Source organism: Martes martes (assembly GCF_963455335.1).
Source record: "Martes martes genome assembly, chromosome: 7".
NCBI classification, from domain to species: Eukaryota; Metazoa; Chordata; class Mammalia; order Carnivora; family Mustelidae; genus Martes; species Martes martes.
Window position 1 is genome coordinate 39,429,802 of NC_137894.1, and position 27,057 is coordinate 39,456,858.

At 47.2% G+C, this 27,057-nt stretch overlaps 1 protein-coding gene across 1 annotated transcript in view; it reads left to right on the forward strand.

The window, feature by feature from the left end:
* LIPC (lipase C, hepatic type) overlaps positions 1-27,057 on the forward strand; it is a 130,967-nt gene that overhangs the window by 86,177 nt on the left and 17,733 nt on the right. Inside the window, exons 2-6 of the mRNA XM_080807429.1 lie at positions 15,653-15,840; positions 19,683-19,865; positions 20,443-20,560; positions 23,533-23,766; positions 26,553-26,798. Coding sequence (XP_080663555.1) covers positions 15,653-15,840; positions 19,683-19,865; positions 20,443-20,560; positions 23,533-23,766; positions 26,553-26,798 — 969 coding nt within the window. The remainder of the gene's footprint in view (positions 1-15,652; positions 15,841-19,682; positions 19,866-20,442; positions 20,561-23,532; positions 23,767-26,552; positions 26,799-27,057) is intronic.

Consider the following 27,057-nt stretch of genomic DNA (forward strand, 5'->3'; position numbering starts at 1 on the left):
TGAAAAGAATATAAAATGGACAGATTTGCAAAGTCTTGAAATGCAAAGTCTTGACTCCCTCCTCGTGTCTTCATCCATTTCTTCTCCCTGTGTCCCACTATGGGTAACCACCTCTTTATTAATTGCTCCTGGACCTTTCCAATGTGTCTTTATGCAGCTAAAAGCAAATGTGAATTTATCTGTTTATCTCCCACTTTCTCACAAAAGGTATCATCACTCTAGATACATCACACTTCTTTACCTGACTTTTGTCACATTGCAATCCATTCTAGATATCTTCTCAGTCAGTACACTTATTTCTTCAGTACAGCTGCATGGTATCCCACTGAGGGCCGTGTCCCAGTTTGGTTATCTGGTCTCCAGATGGACATGTGGGATGTTTCTAGCATCTCACAATTACAGACAATACTATAGCAACCTTGTATTCCATTTGTGGGCTCATACAACCACAGGGTAAATTTCCAGGAACGGAATGCTGGGTAAAGAGCAAGTACCTTTTTAACTTTCACGGTTGTTACCAAATCCCCCTCTATCCTTAACTGTTTTGCATTTCTGCTAGCCTTGCCATTGAGGTGTGTGATCAAGTTCTTTAATGTTTACCAACCCAACAGCAAAGACCTGTGCCTCAGTAGGATTTTAATTTCCATTTTTCTTCTTCTTACTGAGACTGAGAATAAGTTATATTTCTTTTTTTATGAAATGCTCCTTTCTGGTCTCAGCCCATTTTTCTGGTCTTTTTCTTCTTGATTTCTAGGCACTCTTTATTTTTCAGGGAGATAAGCCCTTTGTGTTATGAGTTGCAATTATTTTCTCTTTTTGTTATTCATATTTTCACTTTGCTAGTGGTATTTTTATTTTATTTTATTTTATTTACTGAGTTGGCTGTGCTCAGGTTTTTGTTTGTTTAATGCAACGCAGTCTAATTTCATAATTTTTTACAGGTTCTGAACTTTGAGTCACAGACGATCCTTGCTCACAAGGTTATGTAAGGTCATTTGCCCAAATTTTCTCTTAGTCATTTTATGGTTTCCATCATTTCATTTAAAAATTTGATCCATTTGGGCGCCTGGGTGGCTCAGTGGGTTAAAGCCTCTGCCTTCGGCTCAGGTCATGATCCCAGGGTCCTGGGATCAAGCCCCGAATCAGGCTCTCTGCTCAGCGGGGAGCCTGCTTCCTTCTCTCTCTGTCTCTGCCTGCCTCTCTGCCTACTTGTGATCTCTGTCTGTCAAATAAGTAAATAAAATCTACACAAAAAAAAAATTTGTGATCCATTTGGGCACCTGGGTGGCTCAGTTGGTTAAGTGACTGCCTTTGGTTCAGGTCATGATCCTGAGTCCTAGAATCAAGTCCCGCATCAGGCTCCCAGCTCCATGGGGAGTCTGCTTCTCCCTCTGACCTTCTCCCCTCTCATGCTCTCTCTCACTCTCTCTCTCTCAAATGGATAAATAAAATCTTTTTAAAAAATTGATCCATTTGGAGTTTTTCTGGTCTATGGTGGGAGGTATGATTCCAACTTTTCTATCTTTCTATCTTTTGCCAGTTCTCCCCAAACTATTTATTTCAAAGTCCACTTTTACCCCACCGATTTGAGAGGCCCCTGCCATCAAATACTGAATTCCTCTATGTATTTAGGTGTTCTAGATCTCTGCTCTGCTTCTTTGGTCTATCTGTCCATGCACCAGTACATACAGTTGGCATTACTGAATTTTTATGGTAGGTTTTACTATCTAGTAAGGAAAGCCTTCCCTCATAGTTCTTTATTTTTTCTTTCACGGTTTCCTTGGCCATTATTGACAAGCTGCTCTCTGTTCCTCGGGCTCTTCCCTTGCCTTATTGTTGTGTTGTATTCTCTCTCCTGCAAGGAGGCCAGCCTATACCTACAGGCTTCCAGCCAGAGAAAAAATCAAGCGCAGCTAACTCCCCAAACAAAACAGGGACAGTCTCCTCCTGGGAGAGTCTCAGTAGGGCATGTCATTGCACCTATTTGAGGCAGGTGTGTTAGAGAAAAGCCAAGTGTGAGACCTCTATCTTCCTAGGGGCTTCCTAGGGGCCGTACCCTGCAGATTTCCAACACTGATCTTCAGGTCCATTCAACCTTTTGAAATGAAAGTGATCCCATATCACTTAGACATGAAGAGTTACCCTACCTGGTATTCTGTGTGTTCATGATGTGTTACCCACAGGGCGGGGAAGGACCCTTCAAAGAGAAAAATATAATAGCAAACACCAGTTACTACTTCTGTTCAGGACCTCAATAACCACCTCTATTCATTGAGAACTTGCCATATTCCAACATGTGGGAGGCTCTTTACACGCTTATCTCACTCCGAAAAGGGGCCTCCTTTTGGCACAAAAGCATGGCATCCTTGCCAGCACATGTGACGTGCTGCCTAAAAGATGTAAACAGAACTCACAGAAAGGTGCTAAACAGGCTGGCAAAAATCCTCGCAAATACATACCAACAAGTTTCTGGAAGGAACTCTGTTGGGTCAAGTCATGAGACAGAAGAGATCTGAGGTAAGCTTTGAAAGGAAAGAGAAGCTGTGTATTGAATGTCGATAGTAAACATTTCAGCGAGTCTCATCTGATTCTCACAACAGTCCTAGGACACAGATGTTCAAGGGGGCAATTTAAGAGAAGGAAAGGGAAGCTCCCACAGGTGAAGCGGACTTTTCAAGATGACACAAACTAGTAACTGATAGAGAATCAAACACAGGGCCAACTGCCTCCAAAGACTGTGCCCCTCCCTCTGCGCTACTCGGCCTCCACCCTTGTTTCCCGTGGTGCCCCAGCAATGGCTGGAGTGCATGTCAGTGGTCTGACAGGGTCTGACGTGCAGCAGTTACCGGTGCCCCCAGATGCAGACAGTGAAGGGAAGACCGGGGTGCTGAAGAGTATTTTACAGAAAGTGAAACAAGGGTAAAATGGTATCTTGCAGCCAAAATGGTCTTGCAGTCTCAGAACCTAGACATACGGAGGGAGAGGGAAAGAAATGGGATTCTGGGCCTGGTTTGATTTTTTTTTTAGCCCCTTGGGCCAGCCTCTGAACCACTCCTTATTTCTTCCTCGGGAAGTGAACCCACAGATGATGGGAACAGCTGTGATGCTGACCCCAGGGCCTGGGGAGTCTCAGAGGAGAGGCAGTCTCAGAAAATCTGAAGGGCCCGGGGTGCATGCCACAGCCATGACCTCAAGTTCTATAAGCATAGAGGTGACCACACTGGCCACACACAGACCCGTCCTCCTTCCACACTCCCTAGTCCTTCTCTCCCCCATGGAACATGCTTTTGATCAGAATCCCCAAGATGCGCTGGGGAACGGGTGACACAGCTGGGCAGAGACCTCCTCTATTCTTCTACCATCAAAATGCTGACCAAGCCGTATGACCATTGTCTACTTACATACTTCCACCAGAAGTCCACGAGTTTCCTGAAAACATAGCTGTCTTATTCACGATTGTATCTACACTGTTAAGCCAGCCCTGCCACATAGTAAGTGCTCACTCGATGTGCGGTAAAATGAAAGAATGGTAGTTCGTCAGTCTCTAAGATCATACCCAATGACTGGCTCTCTCAGCCCTGAGCCACAACACAGGGAAGCCCCAGGGAGGCTTAGGGGTGGGGTCCAGCTCATTTTGTCATCAGATAGGTGGCCCCCAAGTGCCTGCACGTTCTTCAGCTCACATTCCCCACCCGTGGTTTATTTTTGCCTTAAAGAGTAATCTTGGGGTTGCTTGGCCAAGTTAATGCTTAGTGCTCTCCTTGTGCTGCAACCATTTACCTTTGCAAAGCATCAGCTTCCAGCACAGGAGAGGGGAGCCTCTCTGGGGGAAACAGAGACAGGAACCCCAGGTTGTACTACTCCGACTCTCACTTCTCCTTTTGAAACCTGGCTTCACAAATACTTCTCTCTCTGCCGTCTTTTACTTGTTGCAACTCAGAGATGGGACAGTCTTAGGACTCACACATCCTAGACCCAGAGGGACCCTAGGATCTTCTCCCAATCCCTCAGTTTTCCAGATGTGGAAAGGGAGAAAAGCCAGGTCTAGAGCCTCGGTCCAAGTGACTAAAAGAGCCAAGGACGTCTCACTGTACCACCATGGAGACCTCAGAGCTGGCTGCTCCAAACTCCTCATTTTCCAGATGAGGAAACTGAGGCCCAGAAAGTTCGATGACTCGCTCAAGGTCAGCAAAGGACAAGTGAACAGGAAACTAGGACCTCGTAGACATCTGCCAACAAGTTACACCCAAGAGCCAAATATGAGGGACACAATTCTGAGCATCTAATGCCACGTTGTCTATAAAAGCAGATACCGTGGACCCAAACGAGAACATGTTCAGTTGTTTGCCTCATGTGAAATGCGTCCACTTTAGGCTCTGGACCCTCTTCAAAGTTGACACGTAAATGCAATTCAACACCACCATTCTCTCGACCACAGAGTGCAACTCGAAGGCTGATTTGAACAACCTTGTGGTCAGCAACAGTCCTGTGGAACTGAAGGCCTTGCAAAGGGGGCTGGTGGGTCTGAGCTGGTGCCGAACTTCCCGGAGCACCAGGGAGACACCCTCGGCAGGAGGCCTCTCTCAGCTACCTCCTGTATGACCTCAGTCATGACACTTACCACTCCAAGGCCTACGTTTCCTTTCAGAATAGCACCTACTCATAGGGGTGTCATGAGGCCTGGATGAAATAAGGTGTTCTGAGTTACTAGCAAAAAGTTAATGATAGCCACATAAGCAGCCTCTCTCACCCTGCCTCGCTGATTCTACCCACTCCCCAGTTCCCGCATCATCACCTTTAATGAGAACATTCCAGGTCTTATGGGGTTCTCTGGGTTGGTAATAATTGCAGCTGACACCCTGTGGGGGACTTACTTGTAAAATTGCTTCAACTCCCATGTCACCAAAATGATCTCACCATTTAAACAAGTGACCCCACGCCAGGTCGTTCATCCTAGTGGAAATAATTCTCTGAAAGGAAAAGCTGGCTACGTGGAGTTCATTGCAGCTCTGCTTACAAAGGTTAAAAAATTGGCAACATACTGCTTGTCCCAGATAGGGGAATGGATACATAAATCATAAAACATCCCCTCCATGGAATATTACTCAGCCTTTAAAAATGAGGAGTGTGAACACCATAGGAATATGGGGAGATGTTTATTACATAATGTGAAATGAAAGAAGCAGAAAGCAATCATATCTGTGTGGTTGCGTGGAAAATGTATTTGCTTCTGGATACAGACTAGAAGCATGGGAAAATAAAAAGTCAATCCACTAGGATGATGAGAATGTGAGTATATTTTTTTGAATTTTGTTTTCTGCTCTTACCCTGCTTTTGAGCAACAAATACCTTTTATAAAGAATAGGGAAGAAGGGGTGCCTGGGTGGCTCAGTGGGTTAAAGCCTCTGCCTTCGGCTCAGGTCATGATCTCAGGATCCTGGGATCGAGCCCCTCATCAGGCTCTCTGCTCAGCGGGGAGCCTGCTTCCTCCTCTCTCTCTCTCTGCCTGCCTCTCTGCCTACCTGTGATCTCTCTCTGTCAAATAAATAAATTAAATCTTTAAAAAAATTAAAAAATAAAGAAAGAAAGAAAGAATAGGGAAGAACACCTGATACTCCAACAACAACTGAGCTGAGAGCAACTTTCCTTGGTGGGACAATGCCTGGCCCAGAGTAGGCACTTGGGAAATGATAAAGAGAAGAGTGAATGAATAAACAAGAATAAACAGGTTACCTCCCCCCCACCTCAACTGCAGCACCGACGCCGTGCCACTGCGAAGCCAAAGTAGACCAGAAGGATTGGTGTTCTCTTTTTCCATTCAAACTCCTGGCCCGAGGTCTGTTCGGAAAAGCCATTGTGAGTCTGCCCTTTCCATGGAGCTGACAAGAAGAGGGACCTCAGCAGGTACAAAGTAAGATAAGGTATTAGAAGGCTTAGCAGAGGATGTGCACAGAGTAAACACAGAGTGGACCACCTGTATGGCCATTAGTAGTGCACAGAGGCAGAGCCCGACGAAGAGACCGACAGCCTGAGTCTCCACTGAAGAGATAGGGATCCCCGCCCACCGACACTCCCAGTGTGGTTGTCTCCATGAGGTGGAGGGCTCTGGGCTGGGATAAGACTCAAGTACTCCTAGAGCCCTTGACTGGGATACCATCCAACAATGCCCTAAGCCCTACAATTAGAGTTAGGGTCTTCTGCCCCACCCCTCTTTCTGTTCCCATCACTTGGCCATTGTGTAGGTCACATCAAAGACAGAGGGATAAGGGGAAATGAAGACCAAAGTCGGGAGCTAGGCAGTCATCATCCATCCAAATAAAACTTTGCAACAAGAACATGATTCTGTTTTCAATCTATTAAAATAGCACTTGGCAACCTGATTTTAAACCAAGACCCACCATTCCAAGGACTGTGGAAAGACCTGTGACTGTCCAGTTCCTGGGCAGCTTCCCCTAGCCTGACTTTGGTCAGACACCAACATCACAGCCCCTAGGCTGTGTAAGAATTCCAGTGCTACCTCTGTGGCAGAAGGAAAAGACATCTAATCCAGGTGCGCCTGTCTGGCTCAGCTGGAGGACCATGTGACTCTTCATCTCGGGGTTGTGGTTCAAGCCCCACGCTGGGCATAAAGATTACTTAAAAAAAAAAAAAAAGAACAACAACAGAAAAACCCAAAGACCTCTAGTCTGAAGATGAGACTGGCAAACAACAGCTATGACAGGTGTTTGTTGGGGTGGGGGGTCATGGGACTTGTAGTTTTCTTACTCTGGTCACCTCAGTTGTTTGGGACCACTTCCCATAGACAAGAGGATGCCACAGCAACTCTTTTCCCTGACTCAAGCCACACGCCCTCCTTGACATCCAGGGGCCTTACTTGGAGTGATCAGCCTTTGTGAGGAACAGGACGTGAGCCCTCTGAGCTTTACACCAGGGATAGGAACAGAGTCCCCCAAAACCTGGCAGGGATACGGGTTGGGACTCCTCTCCTGCAGCAGAGTAGGAAGACACTGGCTTAAATGTTAGGGGAGCTGAGTTTTTCTGATTCTGCCATTAACTAGATAGTGGTTTGGTGCATGTCAGTTGGCCTGTCTGGGTCCCAGTTTCACTTGTAAAATAAGGAAGACGGACTCGATTATTATTACCAATAAGAGGTCCCTGGTCATGGTTGGGGGGTGGGCAAAGGGCATCCCTGAGCTATATTCAATCAACTTGTAAAGGAAGATTGTATCACACAACACAACTAAAGGTCAAGTTTCTATGCTTTTCGCTGGAATTCTATCTGCTTGGTATGGTAGCACTGATTCTCTCCAGGGGCTTAGAAGAGTAGACTGCTGGTGTTATCCAGATCCTTACTTAATAAGAGCAGGAAAATGAATTACTCCTCACTAAATGCAGGTTGTTGATGATGCATAGAAAGAGAATGAAAAGCAGGCAGTCACCAGGCTGGATGCCAGGACCCTGCACGGTCTCTTAGGTCCTTTTCATCCCTAACCCCCTGGCCAGATGATTTGCTTTCCCAAGGACGGCCTCCCCAGGCACCGCTGCTCATGCCCAAAGGACCTTAAAAGGGCCTTCCAGGTATGCCAAGAGGGGAAGCAGACTCCCTGCTGAGCAGAGAGCCCGATGATGCGGGGCTCGATCCCAGGACCCTGGGATCATGACCTGAGCTGAAGGCAGAGGCTTTAACCCACTGAGCCACCCAGGCACCCCTGGGATGCAACCTTCTAAGTTGGGCCCCTTGCACTTAGTGTAATACATTTTAGATGCACGCCTGCTCCGTGTTTGCACGTATTGGAAATTTGTTCCCTTTTACTGTGGAGTGACATTCCATGGCCTATCTCCTGTATGTCTTTACTCATTTACCAGTTGATTGGTATTTGGGTTGTTAATAGTTTGTGGCTACTATGAATAAAGCTGCTGTGAACACTTGCATCATGGTGTGGACATATGTTTGAATTCCTCTTGGGTAAGCTCCGAGGCGTGGACTTGCTGAGCCTATGGAACATTAACCTCTGTAAGAAATTGCCAAATAATTCTGCAAAGTGGTTGCAGCGTTTTGCAATCCTGCCAGCCGTGCATGGAAAGTTCTAGCTCTTCCACACCCTCACCTGCATTGGGTGCTGGCAGTCTTTTTCGTTTTAGACATTTCAGAGGGGGGGAGGTGGTATCTTGTTGAGGTTTAAATTTGCATTTCCCTCCTGAATAATGATGTTGAGCATCTTTTCATGTACTTATGTTCTATTTGTATATCTTTTTATAAGATGTAGCTGTTTAAATCTCTTGCCTATTTTATAATTGGGTTGTCTTTTTATACTTGAGGTGTAAGTGTTCTTTATATATTCTGGATAAAAGTCCTTTGTCGGTTAGACGTATTTTGAATATTTTCTCCCAGTCTGGCTTGGCTTTTCATTTACTCAGTAGAATCTTTCAAAGATCAGATGCATTTAATTTTTCTAATTTCTCTTTCATGATTGGTGCTCTCGGTGTCCTAAAAAAATAAATCTTTGGGGCGCCTGGGTGGTTCAGTGGGTTAAAGCCTCTGTCTTCAGCTCAGGTCATGATCCCAGGGTCCTGAAATCGAGCCCCACATCGGGCTCTCTGCTCAGCAGGGAGCCTGCTTCCTCCTCTCTCTCTGCCTGCCTCTCTGCCTACTTGTGATCTCTGTCTGTCAAATAAATAAATAAAATCTTTAAAAGATAAAAAATAAAAAAACAAAAAATAAATCTTTGCTATCCTTGATGTCATTAAGATTTTCTCCTGTTTTCTTCTAGACCTTTTTACGGCTTTTGTTTCTAAATTTAGGGTGGTGATCCACTTCAGGATAATGTTCATCCCTCCATCAAATTTTTTATGGCAAACTGTCATGATAGCGAGCATTTACATAGCACACACTACATGCCTGGCACTATTATAGAATTTATCAATACTAACGCATCAAACCTTCATGATAATTCTCTAAGGTAATAAGTACTATTACTATCTCCATCTTACAGATGATATGATAGAAAATTCAGACACAGAGGTTAATTTGCCCAAGATCACATGAGTAGTTAATGCTAGAAATGAACCTAGAACCCCAGCCACATGGCTCCTGGTCTGGGTACCTGACCAGCACACTCCACAGCCTCCTGCTGTACTGACTGAAGTTTTAATAAATGCAAAACCAGACCTAGGTTCTGCTTGTGTGGAGCTTACCACCAAATAGGGGAGCTAGATATTTATGTCATGTCTATTCGAATAGAAAATTACAACTGTGAAATCACCTAGGAGAACAAATAATAGGGAGATGTGACCAAGTGAGGAAACTGGGAGAAATTTCCACTGAGGAAATGAAGATTGAATTTAGATTTGGAGAAAGAGTGATGGTAGTCAGGCGGATAAAACAAAACAGCAGAGCGTGTCAGGCCAGGGGACCGCAGGGGGAAGACCAGGCAGGGAGATACACCATACACTGGGTGTTGGATTAAAAACTCTCCACATAATCACCAACAGGGATGGCAATTTTTATCATCTTATCTCTCTCCACTTACTCACCCCATTGCCCCTGAACTAAAGTGGCCAACTCATCTTGGTGTGACAAGACAGTTGGTCACCCTGTCTTGAATCTGTTCCGTGCAGAATGTGTACATGACCTTAGAACCACTTTAGGGAAGTAAGCACCATTATCCCCAGAGGATTCCAGTACACATGGAAAACTTTTCTGAATGGCACACTCTTTCATAATCAGATTTTCTGAAAGACCAAAAAAAAAAAAAAAATCACTCTGATTCTTACCAGAGTTGCAGGGAAACACAGCCTAAGAAGAAAGTTTGGGGTGGAGGGTGCCTGGGTTGTTCAGTTGGTTAAGTGTCTGCCTCTTGATCTCAGCTCAGATCTTGATCTTAGGGTCATGAGTTCAGGCCCCACACTGGGACAAAGACAGAAAGAAAGAAAAAAAAGCTTGGAAGAAAAAAACCTCTCCAACAAGAGAACATAGCCTCTAGTTACTTCCCTGAATCTCCAAGGAGAAAATGATTGTAGTCTCAGGCTATAAGATGGCTGGCAAAATCAGGCCAAAGTAGACAAAGAAAACAGAATAAATACAACTTGTGAAAATAGCTGTCCTTCCAACTCTTACCTCATCATCTTATTTCACAACAAAACGGTGACAGGCAAAATTCAAGATTCATTCAAGATTCTAGATTCAAGATTCAAGATTCAAGAGAAGCATTCTTCACCACAGCCTTGGACAGAATCTGCTTATCACCAAAGATCAGCAAGAGCTAAGAGCTGAATTTCTAAAGGCCCAGCAATGACTACATTCTTATTTAAGTTTTTCCATCCTGCCATCATCCTAGAAATTCTGAAGTCAGCGCTGTGCATGTACAAATTGCAGGCCTGACCACAGAAGCCAGGGAAGAGCTGTGGCTACATTTATTTCATAGGTTCCTTCCATCCTGCACAGAGGACATGGCTGGGGAATGGGGGGCTGTTCAGAGTAATCATGACATTATGGTCTTCCAGAGGACTCCTCTCAGCAGTCCCAGGTCTGGGACTATTTTCAGGAGTGCCCGTTAGCGAAGTTCCAAAGTTAACAAATCACACACACACACACACACACACACACAGGTTAGCAATTTAAATAATGAATATGAAGATATTTCACAAACCACTCTGTGAGGGGGCGTATTAATACCTGTGGCTTCCATATTACACACTCCTGTCTTTAGCACTGGCCAAGGGAGGGGCTCAACAAACAAGGAAGCGAGCAGAAGCACCCAGCCCAGGTATTCCGGGCAGAAGACAGAAGGACTGACTCCCGCCGAGGCCTTCTACGGCAGAATCCTTGGTTCCCTCCCGAGCCAGCTCAGCTCCCTGCAGTCACCACCTAATGATGTCCTTACCCAAAAGAAAGTGAAATAATTTGTTCCTGTATGAAACATTAGGAGTCCTCAAACCTAGGGGCTGATTTAGGAATGGAGAAATCGCTTGCCGCAAGGAATCTCATATTAGAAATGCAGTGGCTGCACCCAACCTCTGCTTCCAACTGATTTGAAGGAAGCTTTGCTGCCCCAGGAACTTGCTGTCGTGCAGAGGGCAACCTCAAGCCTCCTTCAAACGTCAAGCCGCTCTCCAGGTTACAGGGGGGTGTCTCCCTCCAAGGAACCGACCTTTTACCTTTGAGAGTCTCCCTTTCAAAACCACAGCCTTATCCCCAGATTCTTATCACTGGTGGGTCCTTATCTCTTCTAAAGACTTGAGAAAATAACAATTGTAGAAGACACCCCTAGAGAAGGAGCTACTCCTCGGGAATACGATTGGAACACATCCCACCCCCCCAACCCCCTACCCCACGCCCGCACTGCTCATAACAGAATCATTGGGTTTTCTCACAACTTGCTCACAGAGTTGCTGTGAGGTTTCAATGAGTCAGTAAAAAGAAGACTGTTGGAAGGGTGCCTGGCACAGAGAAAATGCTCAATAAATATTCCCTTAAAAAGTGCAGAAAATCAATTTGGACATATATGCATACATAAAGAGATACGCACAAGATCACACCTACGGAGCTAATGTTTCTACTTTCGAAAATCTGTACTAAGAAAATACTCATAGATTTTCCAGATGAAGATTTACGTATAAAGATGGTCATCAGGGCGTTGTTTGTAATAGAAAAAAAAGAAACCCGAAACAACCCACACGTCCAACAATAATGGAGTAAGTACAAAAACGATGCCACTTTTCAAAAGCATGTTTTTGAAGAATTTGTAATGCTGTAAGAAAATTATTATGACAGGTAAAGAGGGATATGAAACCATTCACATAATATGATTTCAATTTTAGATACTCCAAATAAATATCTATGGAATGTCATAATAAGAGATTAGAAGGAAACACTCCGAATATTACTTGTGTTTCTGTCCCAGTCGTGAGATTCTTTATTCATTTCCAGCATTTTTCAAATTCTAAATACATATACAATGAGTATGTATTAATTCTGCAAGCAAAATATAAAACAGTTAAGAAGCTATTTCAATTTCACAATTAAAAAAAAAAAAAAAGTCGCATGAGGTTCTAGACCAGGCCAGTGGCATGGAACAGAAAAGATAATCATGAGATTGAGCCCTCAGTATGTGGTGACTCTTGAAGGTCACCAAGGGGACAGAGAGACTACCCCAGAACAACTGGAAACTTTTTTTTAAAAAAGATTTTATTTATTTATTTGACAGACAGAGATCACAAGTAGGCAGAGAGGCAGGCAGAGAGGGAGGGGGAAAGCAGACTCCCTGCGGAGCAGAGACCCTGATGCGGGGCTTGATCCCAGGGCTCCGGGATCATGACCTGAGCTGAAGGCAGAGGCTTAACCCACGGAGCCACCCAGGTGCCCCACAACTGGAAACTTTCTAGCTTGAGGAACAGCATGGACAAATAATGGTGTTTTGCATCACAATAGGAAATGTAGAGAGAAAGGAAGAAGAATGGGTTGGGAAAAAAGAAAATCCATTCCGTTTGGCCTCACTGGGTTTGCAGTACTGAAAGCATCCCCTGGTAGAGGGGCTCAGAGAGTTGGCTACATGTGGGGCTAAAGCCTGGGAAAGAAAGATTTTGGTATACATGCGGGTATGGGCAACAGCCATGTGTCCCTGATGCCATGGCTTGGCTGAGAATGCACCATTCTCTGTGTTCTGTGAAGGGCAACCAGACTCTGCTCCCATAGAGGCTCTGACAGCTCAATTCCTTCCTGCCACCCAAGATGGGCCCGGAAGTGACCCCTGCCTCCCTCGGTCAGTCACAGAGACCATTGCTAGACTGTAGTGAAGAGCCTCACAGACACTTACTGTGACTTACGTGCTGTTTGGCGCCGTGGCTGCCGCTTCCATGAGCACTCAGAGTCAACATAAAACTTGCTGCCACATATTTTGTAGGAATGGTGTTTAAGACCTGGCCTCGCCCAGTGGCCTCTTTTCCCAGTAACGCATAGGGAAACCGTCTCAGGCTTCAGGACCAGGAAAGTGTGAGCAACTGGACACCACGAACCCTACAACAGCTCCTGTTTCCCTCTCTGGCTTGGCCAATAAGGAGCTCAGAATAAAAGCTGTGGCCCATGTTCAGCAACATTAGAGGATCACATTGTGCGGACTCTGGGGCGCTCATCTGTTAGCATTTCGGTCTTTGTTTTACTGCCCTTATTTTCTCTTTGTCCCAATTTCTTCAACTAAGAATCTTTGTGAACTTCTTCAAGTCTAAGATTTTCTCCCATGTCACACCCACCCATTGATTCCATCTCTAGCTCCTGGAGTTGCACAAGAGAATTCTAGGCCCTCTTCCCCATAGCAGCCCCTTTGAGGCCCATGTCCTCCACTAAATCTGATTCTTTTTAGGTACCAGAGCCTCACTTTGTCTTAGACATGAGCTCCTCAAGAATCTTTCATCCTTCTAGACTCAGCGGATGCCCCATCTTCCCTTGGTGTCTTCCCTAAGCCCTATTCAGGCATCCCCTCCACAGCACCACCCACAGCAACCACACAGGATGACTGGTTCTCATAACCTGCCTCTCCCACTGGACCATGGTTGTGCTCTGCCCCTCCAAACAGTACCTAGCTGGGCCGGAGACATAATATAATAATATATGCTTCGTAAGTTTCTGTGGAGGAAATGAATGAATGAATGTATGTGCATAGATACATAACTTCCTCTCTCCTCTACATGCTAAAAGAAAGCTAAGCCCCCAGGGAGAACAGGGAGAGCCCATTCCTTTCAGCTCTCTGTGAGCCTTTCTACATGACAACTGCTTTTCCACAGCACTCTCCCTGACAGCCTTGAGGCCCTAGGCACCAGTGTGAGAGCTTACTCTCCCAGCTAAATCCAGAGTAAATACACATAAGACAGAATTGGTCCTGTGAGGGCAACTGGGATAAATTTTCGCAGAAAGAAAGGATTTCACAGATCAAAAATGCAAAATGCCACATGCTCCAACTAGTACTTATTTTAACAACAGAGCCTTACATAGGTGCTAATTACGTGTCGGGAATTGTTCTGAGCTCTTTACAAATATCTTATTTAATCTTTGTAACAACTTCATGAGACAGGTACTATTTCTATCCCCATTTCATTTTCATATATAGTCTTCTCAACACTGGCGTCAGCTATCCTACAACGAAGGAAGATGTAGCTAATTCCGTCACTAAATTAAAGAAAATTAGTTATATTTAGTTGACACCAGTGCATGAATGGTTGACAAATCAAATCTTTGCCTTTGATGTGAGACCTGAATGCCACAAAATACATCACTGACTAAGCATTTATTGACCACCCCCACCCCCCCGCCACCAGCACTGCCCTCCACGAGCTCACAGCCTGGAGAAAACAGCGCACCCCTAAACAAGTTAATTACCAGGCCCCATGACAAGCACATTAGAAGCGAGGACCCAGTACAGCACTGGCAGCAAAAGGAAGTAATGATCTCTGGCTAGATGAGAAGGCTTCCTCCAGGGTGTAATGTCTGAGTTCCATTTTAATGGATGGTCCAGGGCTCACCAGGAAGCCACAGAGACAGAAGAGGGGAAAAGAGAAGGCCAAGGTAGGGGAACCATTGGCCATGAGCAGGAGGGGAAGAGCTGGGGAATGAGGGGTTATCACTGGGGTGGTGGCTTTGGCTGCGACATCACGAAGCTCAAAGTCACTAAAGGATCTGATGGTCATTCCTGTTCTTGGAAGCTTCTTTGAGCTGCAGCATGAGGGAGTATGTCAAGACCAGACAGAGAGAGAGAGAGACATTTTAGGGGGCTGTTGCAATCAACCAAGCAAGAAACAATGTGCACCTGAGCAATATTCTAGGATATTCAGGAACCCGAAGCTTCAGACTGATGGGAAGGCTGGTGTAGGAGAGCAAGGTGACACCCCAGCTTCTACTTAGAAGACCAGGAGGCTGGTGCAGCCAGCAAGACAGGGAGCATAAGCTGGGAGCCCCATGGCAGGGATGAGGACAATCTTAGGCAGCCTCTAAGCTTGGGAAAGCCAAACTGGGCAGAAGACATTTTCTTAATAATCACAGAGCAGTTATTCAGATCCTCATTCACATCTCCTTTTAATAAAATATGATGCATTTCATTCTGTCATCATAGTGAAAAATCATTGCCCTTTGCTGGAAATTAATAACCTTTCAAATTAATAACCTTTGGGTAGGAAAATTGGTTTCATTAATACCTCCCCTTGCACTTTGTAGGTTCGTAATCTCTCTATCCTGCTGTCCCCTGAAGCCAAAAGCCCAAGACTTATTGTTTGAGAAGCCTGAGTGACTTTATGCTCAGAAGGAATGATCGGGATCCTTAGTAATTAGGCTCACTTGAGTTCACTGCCCAAAAATGCTGGTATGCCCCTCTGCCCCCAGAGAGCCCACCTCTGGGCTGGAAGGGAGGATGAGGGCATCCTCCCCAGCTCTTGGCCTGAGCCCCCTGTGCCTCTGTGCTGGGTTCTCGTAGGTCAGTCTTCATCATCTCCCAGGGGAGAAATGGCCACTCTGCTGCACGCGCCCTTTGAGGTTCCCCAAAGCTAAGGTTCGTGCCTGCCTCCAGCACCTCCCAGTAACCTCGCTAGCTGGAGCTCGGGCTATCCCAGAGCTACCGGAGGTGGAACAGATGCCAGGCTAAGCATTGTCTCCAATCTTACATTCCAGAGCCAGTTGGAAGAAGATCGAGAGTGGTTGAAACAAAGGAAGCACTGCAGGAGACAGAGACCAGATTCCTGCTTTTTAAAGAAGAAACAGATAAGGGCTGTCAGATTCGGCTGAATCGCCCGGACACATTAGAGCAGTGTGGCTTCAACTCCTCTCTGCCCCTGGTGATGATAATCCACGGGTGGTCGGTAGGAAATGCTGACATGCCTTTTTTCTCTCTGCATTTACATTTTCTGCTTTTCTCCCTCGCGTGTCCAATTTTAATAAAAAGATAGAGAGCCAGTGATAACAACTTCATGCATAATATTTGTAAAGCACATTCTAATTTTCCAAGTACTTCCCCACACAGGATCTCATTGATTATCTCAATCCCATGAATAAGCAGGATAGGGAAAGTATAATTATCTCCACTATTCAGATAATAAAATGTGGCTCAAGGAGGTCACACAGCACATGAGGGCCCAAAATTGACTGCAGTCCATGCAGGTAAATCTGCCCGTTTCACAAGAGGAGATAGGAAGCCAGAAGACATAGTCTTCCAATGAAATATTGTAACTATAAGGTTTAAATGCAGCTCCAAATAACAGAAACCCAATTGGCGGTAGTTCAAATGAAACAAATTTGTTTCCATTTCACACAATAGCCTAGAGATATGTAATCCAAAAACTGGATAAATGACTTTGGTCAATGAAGTCCTCGGGGACCCAGCTCATTTCCCACTACTCTGCCATTCTTAGAGTACTGCCTTTGTCCTTATAGTCCAAGATGGCAGCCAGAGCACAAGCTATCACATCTTTATTCCAGGTAGCACAATGAATAAAAGGTATACACAACAGAGTCAAAGAGCATGGTTTTTTTAAAGCAGTTATATTGATATATAATTAACATACCATTTAAATTCATCCATCCATTTAAAGTGTACAGTTCAATGGCTTTTGGTATAAAAGAGTAGTTTTTTTAGGTTAGCCACCCAGAAGCATCTGTAAAATGCTTCCAGTTACATCCATGAGCCATACCTAGATAGAAAGATGACTGAAATATGCAGCTTCTTAGAGAAAGTGTAGCCTTTTAAGGATGCTAAAAACCCTGGACAAAGGGGAGAAAGAATCTTGTGGGCAATGATTGAAATGAAACTAAGCAAGGACTTTTCTCCAAGAGGAAATTCTGCCTCCCTGGTTCCCAACCAACCCACGATTTGAAGCTTGGTTCACAACTTGAAACCTCCAGAGATTTGGTGATCTATTTCGTGACTTGGAAACCTTTCCCTGCCATCTACTTGAAAAATACTCTTGAAACCCTCATCTATCCTACCGTACAAAGCAAAATAAGCCCATCTACCCACCTGCCACTCTTTCAACATTGATTCAGTGAAAGCCTGCTATATGCAGGCTGTACAATACAGACCCCGCACCTGGTCTTATGTTGTAATGGGGAGCCACATGATGTCACAGGGGTAGAGCCACGAGATGGGGTGCTTGCCACTGCTAGGGGGGGAAACAGAGACACCTGTAGCCTGCTAGCAGCTTCCGCCTAGGACTTAAAGGGCTCCCACCCTAGGGAAGTGGGGATTCCACACACCCCAGGGTCAGCAGTGAAGGTGGTGGTGTCTTTCCTGCCCCTAAAGAAGGGACCTAACATAGACTGATGCCCTGCTACAGGTTAGGCCCTTTACATTAGACGTCAACCCGTTTAATCCCCACGCCTTCCTCCAAGGTGGGTTAGTATCTCTTAGAAGAAGAAAGTGCGCTCAGAAAGGTCAAGCAACTACCATAGTCACATGGCCAAAAGTGGACAAAAGATTCAAACCCAGAACCCTCATGCCCCAAGCTCACACTCTCGAAGACTCCCTTTGTCAGAAGGGTCCCATCGGGCCCCCGTTCCTAGCAGGCTTTAGCCTGCAATCCTCACTGCGGCTCTCTCCCGCTGGCCTAGGAGCTCAATCCATGTTTCTCTAAGACAAACAGAGTAGGACACAGAGCGCAGAATGCTAAGAAGATGAAACCTGTTTTAAAGGAAACTAAAGATCAGCCGTGGAAAGCTCTCCTGTGGGAACCCTGGGGGAGGACAGGGGTTAGAAGGAGGCCAGTCACGGTAGAGAAGATTATCCCATTTCTTCAACTGCTTTAGCCAAATGGACTTTCCTTACAAGAAAAAAGAAAGAAGGCGGGAAGGAGGGAGTGTATCGAGAGGACAGGTTTGGGGACCGGCAGAGTTAGAAGCCAGAGGCACCAAGTCTGGATGTCTGCACACAGCACACAGCGGAGTTAGCTCTCCCCACCCTCCCACCCCCCGCCATGCTCTCCCCTCAGACCCTGCCCCCTTCACCCTCCCTGCCTCCATTGACACCCCTTGCCTCTACTCACACCTTGTGCTCCCCTCACATTTCCGTCTCCTCACCCTCCCTGCCCCTCCTCCCCCTCCCTACCTTCCTCCATGCCCCCACCCCTTCACCTTTCCCTGCTTTGTCCTCACCTTCCCTGCCTCCTCTGACTCTCCCTGTCTCCCCCTTACCTCTCCCTGCCCCCCCCCTTCAACCCCAGCAACCCCCGGCTGCTGTGCTTTCTCTCCTCTTGGTCTTGGCTCAGCCTGTGCCTTCTGCCTGGAGTGTTCTTCTCCCTCTTCTGCTGAACAGTAGCCATTACACAGTAGGTGCTCCAGAAATATTTGTGAGCTGAATTCATGACTAAATCAGTATCTTGTTCACAAATGGACCATGAAGACAGGACCGTTAGCAGGGTCCTTTTCCAGAATGAACGCTTCATTCTTAAAATGCAGAAGGGCCTAGAACTACTCTCACTAGTGAGAGGAACAGCAGCAGCTGCCTCACTGGGTCACTAACTCTGAAGGTAACTGCACATCACTAACATTTACTGAGTGCTTGGTGCATGCCGGGCGCTGTTCTAAATGCTTCCTAGTGACTGACTGATTTCCTCTTCACGGCAGTCCTGGAGAAAGGCCACTACTGTTAGCCCCATTTTCCAGATGGGGAAAGTGGTGCACAGAAAGGTTAATGAAAGCTAACTAATTGGGAGAGTCGAGACTTGAACCTGAGACACTGGGTGCATGTTCATAAGTGGTCAGTGGTCAGTGGCCAGTGCCTCTGACCCCAAGTGACCTGCCATGTCATCAGCATTGCTCTCCAGCTTGGAGAGCAGTCTTGAGGCACACCAGACTCTTCTCCCCCCGGACATCCCTCGGGGCCCTCTCATGATCGTGTGCCTCTGCGCATGCTCTTCCTTCTGTCTGGGCCACCCCAGACTCCCTGCCCCACAGTCACCAGCCCGCCCTTATTTCCGTAAGTGAGCTCCTATTCATCCTTGCAGACACCAATGTCATCGTTCCATGAGCCCATCAGGCGTGCCCTGCAGGTTGGTTCTCGAACAAAGGGCATACACAGAAAGATGCTCCATACGCATGGATTGAGCTCCTGCTGTGTTTCAACTCATGGGGCCTTATTCCCTCAAAAGCGAGCAGATGCAGTGGGCAGGAGGAGAGCAAGGGAGCTGGGATTTGGAGCTGTGGCCTAGCTGGCCTCCTGGAGCGGGGAGGGGTTAGAGCTGAGCCTCAAAGGATAGGTCAGCTTTCAGCTCGTGATTACATAGACTTTTCCATTATTTTACGGCTCAGAAACTCTTAAAATAGGGGCATGTTAAGAGAATGGTTCTCAGTTGGAGGCCAGGGGTAGCCCCCAGGGGACATGTGGCAAAGCGCAGAGACATTTTTGGTTTTCACAACTTGTGGGGGAGAGTGCTGCTGACACCTGCTTCATGAAGGCCAGACATGCTGCTAGATAGCCTACGGTGCACAAACAGCCCCGTGACAGAAAGTATCTGGCCGAAAATGTCCATAGTGCCAAGGTCGAGAAACCCCACATTAAGCCCTTTCTTTTGGAAAGAAGGACCCAGCCTTCATTAGCCAAGAGTTGGGAAAGAAAAAAAGACAAACAGAGAGAAAGATGAGACTAGTACAGTGCCCCCCACCCTGGGTCCCCTTCTGGTTAAGCTGACGACTTTGTGCCCCACCCCCACAGGTGGACGGCTTCCTGGAAAACTGGATCTGGCAGATGGTCGCCGCCCTGAAGTCTCAGCTGGCCCAGCCTGTGAATGTGGGGCTGGCCGACTGGCTCACCCTGGCCTACCGCCACTACACCGTGGCTGTCCGCAACACCCGCCTCGTGGGCCAGGAGGTGGCAGCGCTCATCCAGTGGCTGGAGGCAAGGCCTGCCCTGCCCTCCCTTCCCCTCCCCTCACCGCAGCCCCCCCCCCCACCCCCCTGGGACTGAGAGAATTAAGCTGGTCTCGTAAGCATCCCAGACAGGAGAACCACTCCACGAAGCTTGGAGGAATGGGATGGCTCAGGTGGAGATGGGACATTGGGGCTCCCTCAGATGTCTTGCTAGAACCCCTATTCTGCAGAACTATCTTCCCTCCCCCTCCCCCATCCACCACCTCTTTTATGCTCACTCCCTTGGATGTGCTAGCGGATCTGAACACACCCATGTACCGTCAAACCCTAAGAAATGAACAGGAGCACCATGTAGGGCATTCATATCCTAGTATAGACAGGCAGGGTAGGAACGGGGACCAACATCACCAGGCGGGGCCCCAGGTAGCTGAGTCTGAAAGGTGGGTGCCAGCAAGGTGAGAAACCAGTCTGGCTCAGGAGGCTAAATTAAGCATCTCCTCTGCCACCCGGGGCCAAGAACAAGGGGGACCCCGAGAACGAGCTGGACATATACAAGGTTTCTGTCCAGCAGCTCTCCCACTAACCATCTTGCCTCTGTCTTTCAGGAATCTGCTCAGTTTTCTCGAAGCAATGTTCATCTAATTGGGTACAGTCTGGGTGCCCATGTCTCAGGATTCGCTGGCAGTTACATGGGCGGAAAGCACAAGATAGGGAGAATTACAGGTAACCGTGCCCATAACCAATGATGGCATGGGGGTGTGGGGCAGGACCCGCTTCCCTAACAGTCTCGGAATTACCATGCACCCAGCCTCCTTCACACTGCTGCAAGCATGACCGCTGTCCTAGACTGCTGTCCCTCCAGAATTCAGAGTAAATCACAGCCCCAACTCCTATTGCCTTTCCTCCAATGGATGCCTCTCATAGTCATGCCAAAGAGGACCTGGAAAGTAGACTTTCTATACACTTCTTACCAGGAAAGAGTTTATTTTCAACCTAGAGTTTAAAAAGCCCAATATGAGCAAGTTAAAGGATCACACCCAAAATTTGTGGTAACATCAGCCACGTGTGCGCCTCAGTTTCCACATTTGTGGAACACATAGGTCTTACTCTGGGACCCATTTGGTTTGAAGGAGGGGGCTCCACACTGACTTGGAAATGGCTCCAGATAACCAGTAAGAGCTGGGGATGTGCAAGAAGGCCTTTCCTCTCAGGCTTCCTTGACATCAACCTCATCCCCCATGCTACCTCACAGTTGTGTTTGGAAGATCACACCTGAGGGGTCTATTCCCCAGCCAAGTCCCCAAGGTGCACAGATAGCCACAGTGTAAAACTCAGAAAGCCCAGGGACACCTGAGTGGTGCAGTCGGTTAAGCATCCATCCCTTGGTTTGGGCTCAGGTTGTGATCTCAGGGTCATGAGATCGAGCCCCACATCAGGCTCCGTGCTCACTGCAGAGTCTGCTTAAGATTTTCTCTCCTTTTCCCTCTGCCCCCCGCCCCCGGGACTTGCACACATGCTCTCTCTCCCTCTCTAAAAATAAATAAATATATTTTTAAGTGAGAAAGAAAGGAAGGAAGGAATAGGGAGGAAGGGAGGGAACCAGCCAGCCAGCCAAAGCCCTTCTCAGTGTAGCGTTCCACAGTTCTGGGACTCTCCTCTCTAGGCTGTCTTCCTGTAGTCTCAAGCTTCCATGACACTAGGTCTTTCTCAACTTCATGAACACACCATGGCCTCCTGTGCTTCTGGGCCTTACATGTCCTTTTCCCTTTACCTGAAATATCTTTTTTTTTTTTTAAAGACTTTATCCATCTATTTGAGACAGAAAGAGAGCACGAGACAGGGGAGAGGGAGAGGCAGGCTCCTTGCTGAGTGGGGAGCCTGATGCAAAACTCAATCCCAGGACCCCGAGATCATTACCTGAGCCAAAGTTGGATACTCAACCAACTGAGCCACCCCAACGCCCCTTGCCTGGAATATCTCACCACAACTTATGCCCCCAGCCCCAGTCTACCTAACAAACTCCTACTCATCCTTCAAGATGAGTTAAACATCACTCTACAAGCTAAAACAATACTTCACAAGCTAAAACAATTCAAAGGAAATTTAAGATGAATAACGTTGTTGTGACTTTTCATTTTATAAAGAAGACTTATTTATTTACTTATTTTAGAGATAGAGAGAGGGGAGAGGGGCAGAGGGACAGAGGGACAGAGAGAATCTCAAGCAGATTCCCCGCTGAACATGGAGCCCACCTCGGGGCTCGATCCCACAACCCATGAAATCATGACCTGAGGCGAAACCAAGAGTTGGATGCTCAACCGCCTGAACCACCCAGGTGTCCCATGACCCCATTTTATCAAGTAAGAACATTTTGGGCAGTTAATATCTACGATTACCATTACTTCACCAAAGAAGAGGTTGGTTTTAATGTTAAAAAAAAAAAAGAAGATAAGAAATAATGGCAGACATTTATACGAAAGAAGTAAATTCATCATTATGAGAAATCACTTCCTCTTTTTTTTTTTTTTTTTTTACCTTGCCGGGAACTGGGGAGACTTGTTTCATGGGCCAGTATGTGCACCCCCCAGGAATGGTTATCCAATTATGGTTATATGGTTATCACTATGGTTATAATGGTTATCACTCTGTGATTTAACCCTCAGTAGGCTGGGGGTGAGCAGACCTTCACAGAAGGCCCATCCCCGAGGATCTTCCTAGAAGGCTGAGTCAGAATCCCAGAGGGGCGGCACCAGGCCCAGCACCCTCTCCGCTCTGTCCTGTGCCATGGGCCACGTCAGGCATTATTAGCCAGGCCCACTCATGACAGAAGCAGCGGGACAGCTAATTACTCCTGTCATCTCCTCCTCAGCCCCATGAAGAATGGAATATAAATCACACCAAGACATCTTTCGTTTGTAACTACAGATGAGAGCTGGAGACAGGCGCTCGCTGCCCCCTGTCAATTCCTTCACCCCCATCAGGGATGGAAGCCAGGGCTGATGTGGGACATCAAAGAGTCTTCCAGAGAGGGTGAAGGAAGAAAGACAGAGGAAAACCCTTGAGAGCAGAAATACTCCTTGTATTTGTAGACGCCAGCCAGCCAGGAGCTGCCTCTAGTCTCGCGCACACACATCTGTCACTCGACCAGAGCTCGGAGCAGTCCTATTCGCTCAGAACATTTTCACCAGGGAACAGTCATGTCCCAAGGCTGTTTTGGACATTCCAATGAGATGACATTGGTGTGGGAGAAGAGCCAGCTTGTTTAGGGAACTTAGGGACAACATACAGGCAAATAAATTCCTTTTCTGATGGGTAGGTTAGAACTACTTAGAATAAGCACAGTGGCTTTTTGTATGCAAACAGATGCTCTTGAAAGTAGCTTGAGAGGTACTTAAAATTGATTTGCTTAAATAAATGAAGCATTCCCTCATAACCTTATTTCTACCACTGGATAGTTCCTGCAGACCTCTTTCCCCATAGATAATGTGCAGCCCGTGTCTAATTTTCGGCACCATGAATTACTGTGGTTTTACTGTGGAAAGGTTATAGCAAGATTTTCTAGAGAAAGATTATCCCTGAGGATTTTTTTCTTCCTGCTAGCTCATGAATGTGTAATAACATCAGAAAGCTAAAAGGAGCTTTCTGCTTTCTTCCCCTTGCTCCCACCTAACCCTCACCCTTGCTTTTCCTGTTAGGACTGGATGCCGCGGGCCCTTTGTTTGAGGGATCTTCGCCCAGCGACCGTCTTTCACCAGATGATGCCAATTTCGTGGACGCCATTCACACCTTCACCCGGGAGCATATGGGCCTGAGTGTGGGCATCAAACAGCCCATAGCACACTATGACTTCTACCCCAATGGGGGCTACTTCCAGCCTGGCTGCCACTTCCTGGAGCTCTACAAACATATTACCAAGCACGGCTTAAATGGTGAGTACGATGGCCCAGGGGAGAGAGCCAGCCTGCACTGGCTCCCATCCCCCATACGTACACATGGCCCCCAAGACCCAGTGAACCTCCAACTCTGCAGGACTCTGGGAAGGGCTCGGGAATCCGGGGTGTATGCTCACCAAGCCCACTCAGAGGGAGAGCTTGTGAGAGAGTGGGTAAGGGCTGGGATCCCTCCGGCAGGCCCTCCTCTTAACTGGCAGTGGTCCTCGGAGCTCACACTCTGACAATGAGCTGGGGGCACCACCAGGAATCCCTACTTCTTAGCCCCTCCCAACAAAGCCTGTCCTGGCCCTTCTGAAAGTGGAGTCCTGAAGCCTGAGGTTATTTCTCCTTCTCCAGAAGCTTCCTCACCCAGGAGGCTTCCTCTGTTCTGGGCCACACAAGGATGCACTTAACAGATCCTTGATCTTTAGCTTCTTGATCCTTGGTTTGACCAGAGCGGGAGTAGCTCTTCCACTCCTGGGAGCTTTAATCAGCTGGTCCTACAGGACCTTACTGGAATTCTTCCAATTCAAAGTTCAGTTCTAAACATGTCTTTGTCGTTTCCTTTATCTCAGGGCAGGAACTGGATTTTGGCATTATCTGGGCTGTGATCCCACTTCTCTCCCACATCCTAGACTAAAATATTGACACGCACGTTGACCACACACACAAGATTAAAGGACAAGCCTGTCAGCAAAAAATCATACGTTCCATGGGTGTTCTAAATCTCTCATTATTATAAAATATCATACTGATGAAAACATGTCAACTCACGCTAAGCCAACTGGAGACCCTGCCCCCGACCCCTCCCCACCCCACGTACCTCCTTCTCACCTCCATCATCCAAAACCGGACTGAGAATACGCTCTCCTGTGATTACATCACCACCTTCACCTCTCCAGTATCAGAACGACCTTCAAACTCAACGTCATCTCATTTTGGCTGGACTCCCAGCCTTCCACCCACCCACGCCTGAGAGAACCTTCTGCAAACTTCCTCTCATCATTCCTCACATGCCCCTCACGTCATTGCCCCTCCAGTCATCCACCGGGGCCTGTTCCATCCTGGCTAACCAACCAGCCCTCCTCCCAGATCCACTCTCTCCCAGAGCTCCACACAGGCCTGGTATTGAGCAACTGGTTGCCTGACAAACACATCTCTGTTGGTGCCATTTGCTTTTTTGTGCTAACCTTCCAAGTGGTGGAACCGAGTACGTTTATTTTGCTCGCCCAGTTCTAGTGTGGTTTTTCTCATTTTTCTTCACCTTTAAGTTTAAAAAGCGATCCCAGGGGCACCTGGGTGGCTTAGCGGGTTAAGCCTCTGCCTTCAGCTCAGGTTGTGGTCATAGGGTCCTGGGATCGAGCCCCGCATCGGGCTCTCTGATCTGCAGGGAGCCTGCTTCCCCCTCTCTCTGCCTGCCTCTCTGCCTACTTGTGATTTCTCTCTCTGTCAAATAAATAAATAAATAAATACATAAATACATAAAATCTTTAAAAAAAAAGTAAAAGCAATCCCCTTCTGGGGTGGTACTCGCAAATCATCTGCCCAGAATGTAATCTGGTGACTGCTTTGCCAACCCAACCCCTCCTAGGTGAGCTGGAATGAGTTAGTGAACGCTTCTGAAGCTCAGCTTTCTCACCTACAACAGCCACCTGAGGGGGCCGTGGTGAGATTCAGGAAACGCGTGCATGAAAGCACTCAGCATAGGACCTGCCTTATAGTCGGTGCTCAACAAGCGCAGCCCTAGACCAAGAGCGAGCTGTCGGATCTCAGCATTTAGGCTTCAGACTCTGGGAGAAATAGCTTTTGGCAAAGTTACCTGTGCTGTACCTTCACATTAGGTAATTTACATACCTTGTGGTGGTTCTTCAACATCCTTAAGAATCACTTATTAAAGATTAGATTAAGATTTGGAGAGTTTAAAAAAAAAAAAAAAGGTCAAAAATTCATAGTAGATAAACTTCCTAACCCTGCTGCTTGGGGTTAGTCCCAGGTAGACCTGGTCACTAGAATTATCCTTCTAGAAACCAATCCCCTTGCTGGTTTTACAGACCAGTTACCCAATGGAGGCAATGGCATCTTTAGGACAGAGGGCAGACCTTGTAGGAGAGGACTGAGCTTTCACTAGACCATTAACTGAGCCCCAAGAGTACCTTGGCTCTCATTTACCTAGCGTGGTTAAACAAAGAGGCATCCCACACAAGCCTGTTCCAGCTAATTCAACACAAGACATCAGCACTTGCACACTTTTAGTCATTTAAGACATAAATATTTTCTTAAAGATTTTATTTATTTATTTGAGAGACAGAGATCACAAGTAGGCAGAGAGGCAGGCAGAGAGAGAGGGGGAAGCAGGCTCCCTGCTGAGCAGAGAGCCCGATGTGGGGCTCGATCCCAGGACCCTGAGATCATGTCCTGAGCTGAAGGCAGAGGCTTTAACCCACTGAGCCACCCAGGTGCCCCTAAGACATAAATATTTTTTAAATAAATCGCACTACCCTGTGTTCTTAAATAATTCAGTATTTTCTTAGGAACTTAGGCATCCAGTTAAAACACTCACGGTGCCTGGGGAGATGCCTCTACACCATGTGACTGAGAGGGGTCTACTCCTGGAGTTTCCACTCTCAGATTCCTTCCCACTGGGGTCAGGGGGTCAGCCTCAGCAATCCCACCCCTCCTTCCCAACGTGCCACTCATCTGCCCTGCACACAGGACGATCCTTGGAGTGGAGGGTTCTCTGGAAAACGGAGGGGTGATAACGTCCTTCTTGCCCTGTGTTCCAGCCATCACTCAGACCATAAAATGCTCCCACGAGCGGTCCGTGCATCTCTTCATCGACTCCCTGCTGCACCCCAGCCAGCAGAGCACAGCCTACCAGTGCGGCGACATGGGCAGCTTCAGCCAGGGCCTGTGCCTGAGCTGCCAGAAGGGTCGCTGCAACACGATGGGCTACCACATCCGCCAGGAGCGGCAGGGCAAGAAGCACAAGAGGCTCTTCCTCGTCACACGCGCCCAGTCCCCCTTCAAAGGTGAGTGCGGGTGGCCACCAGGGCAGCCGCTCGGCCCAAGCTTCCCTCTGCTGTCTCAGGGGTCCTGAAACCACAGATTCCAGACGGCATGTCGGCACAGCCTCTCTCTCTGTTCACTCCCCAAAGTTCACTCCCCAAAGCACCAGGTGGGAGAAAACTTGATACTTTCTGGAATGATCCTTGCGTGAGCCTCTCTTCATCCACTTTCACGGTCCCCTAGCATGTTAGATCCGGAAGGCCCTGAGCAGCAGTTCCCTCG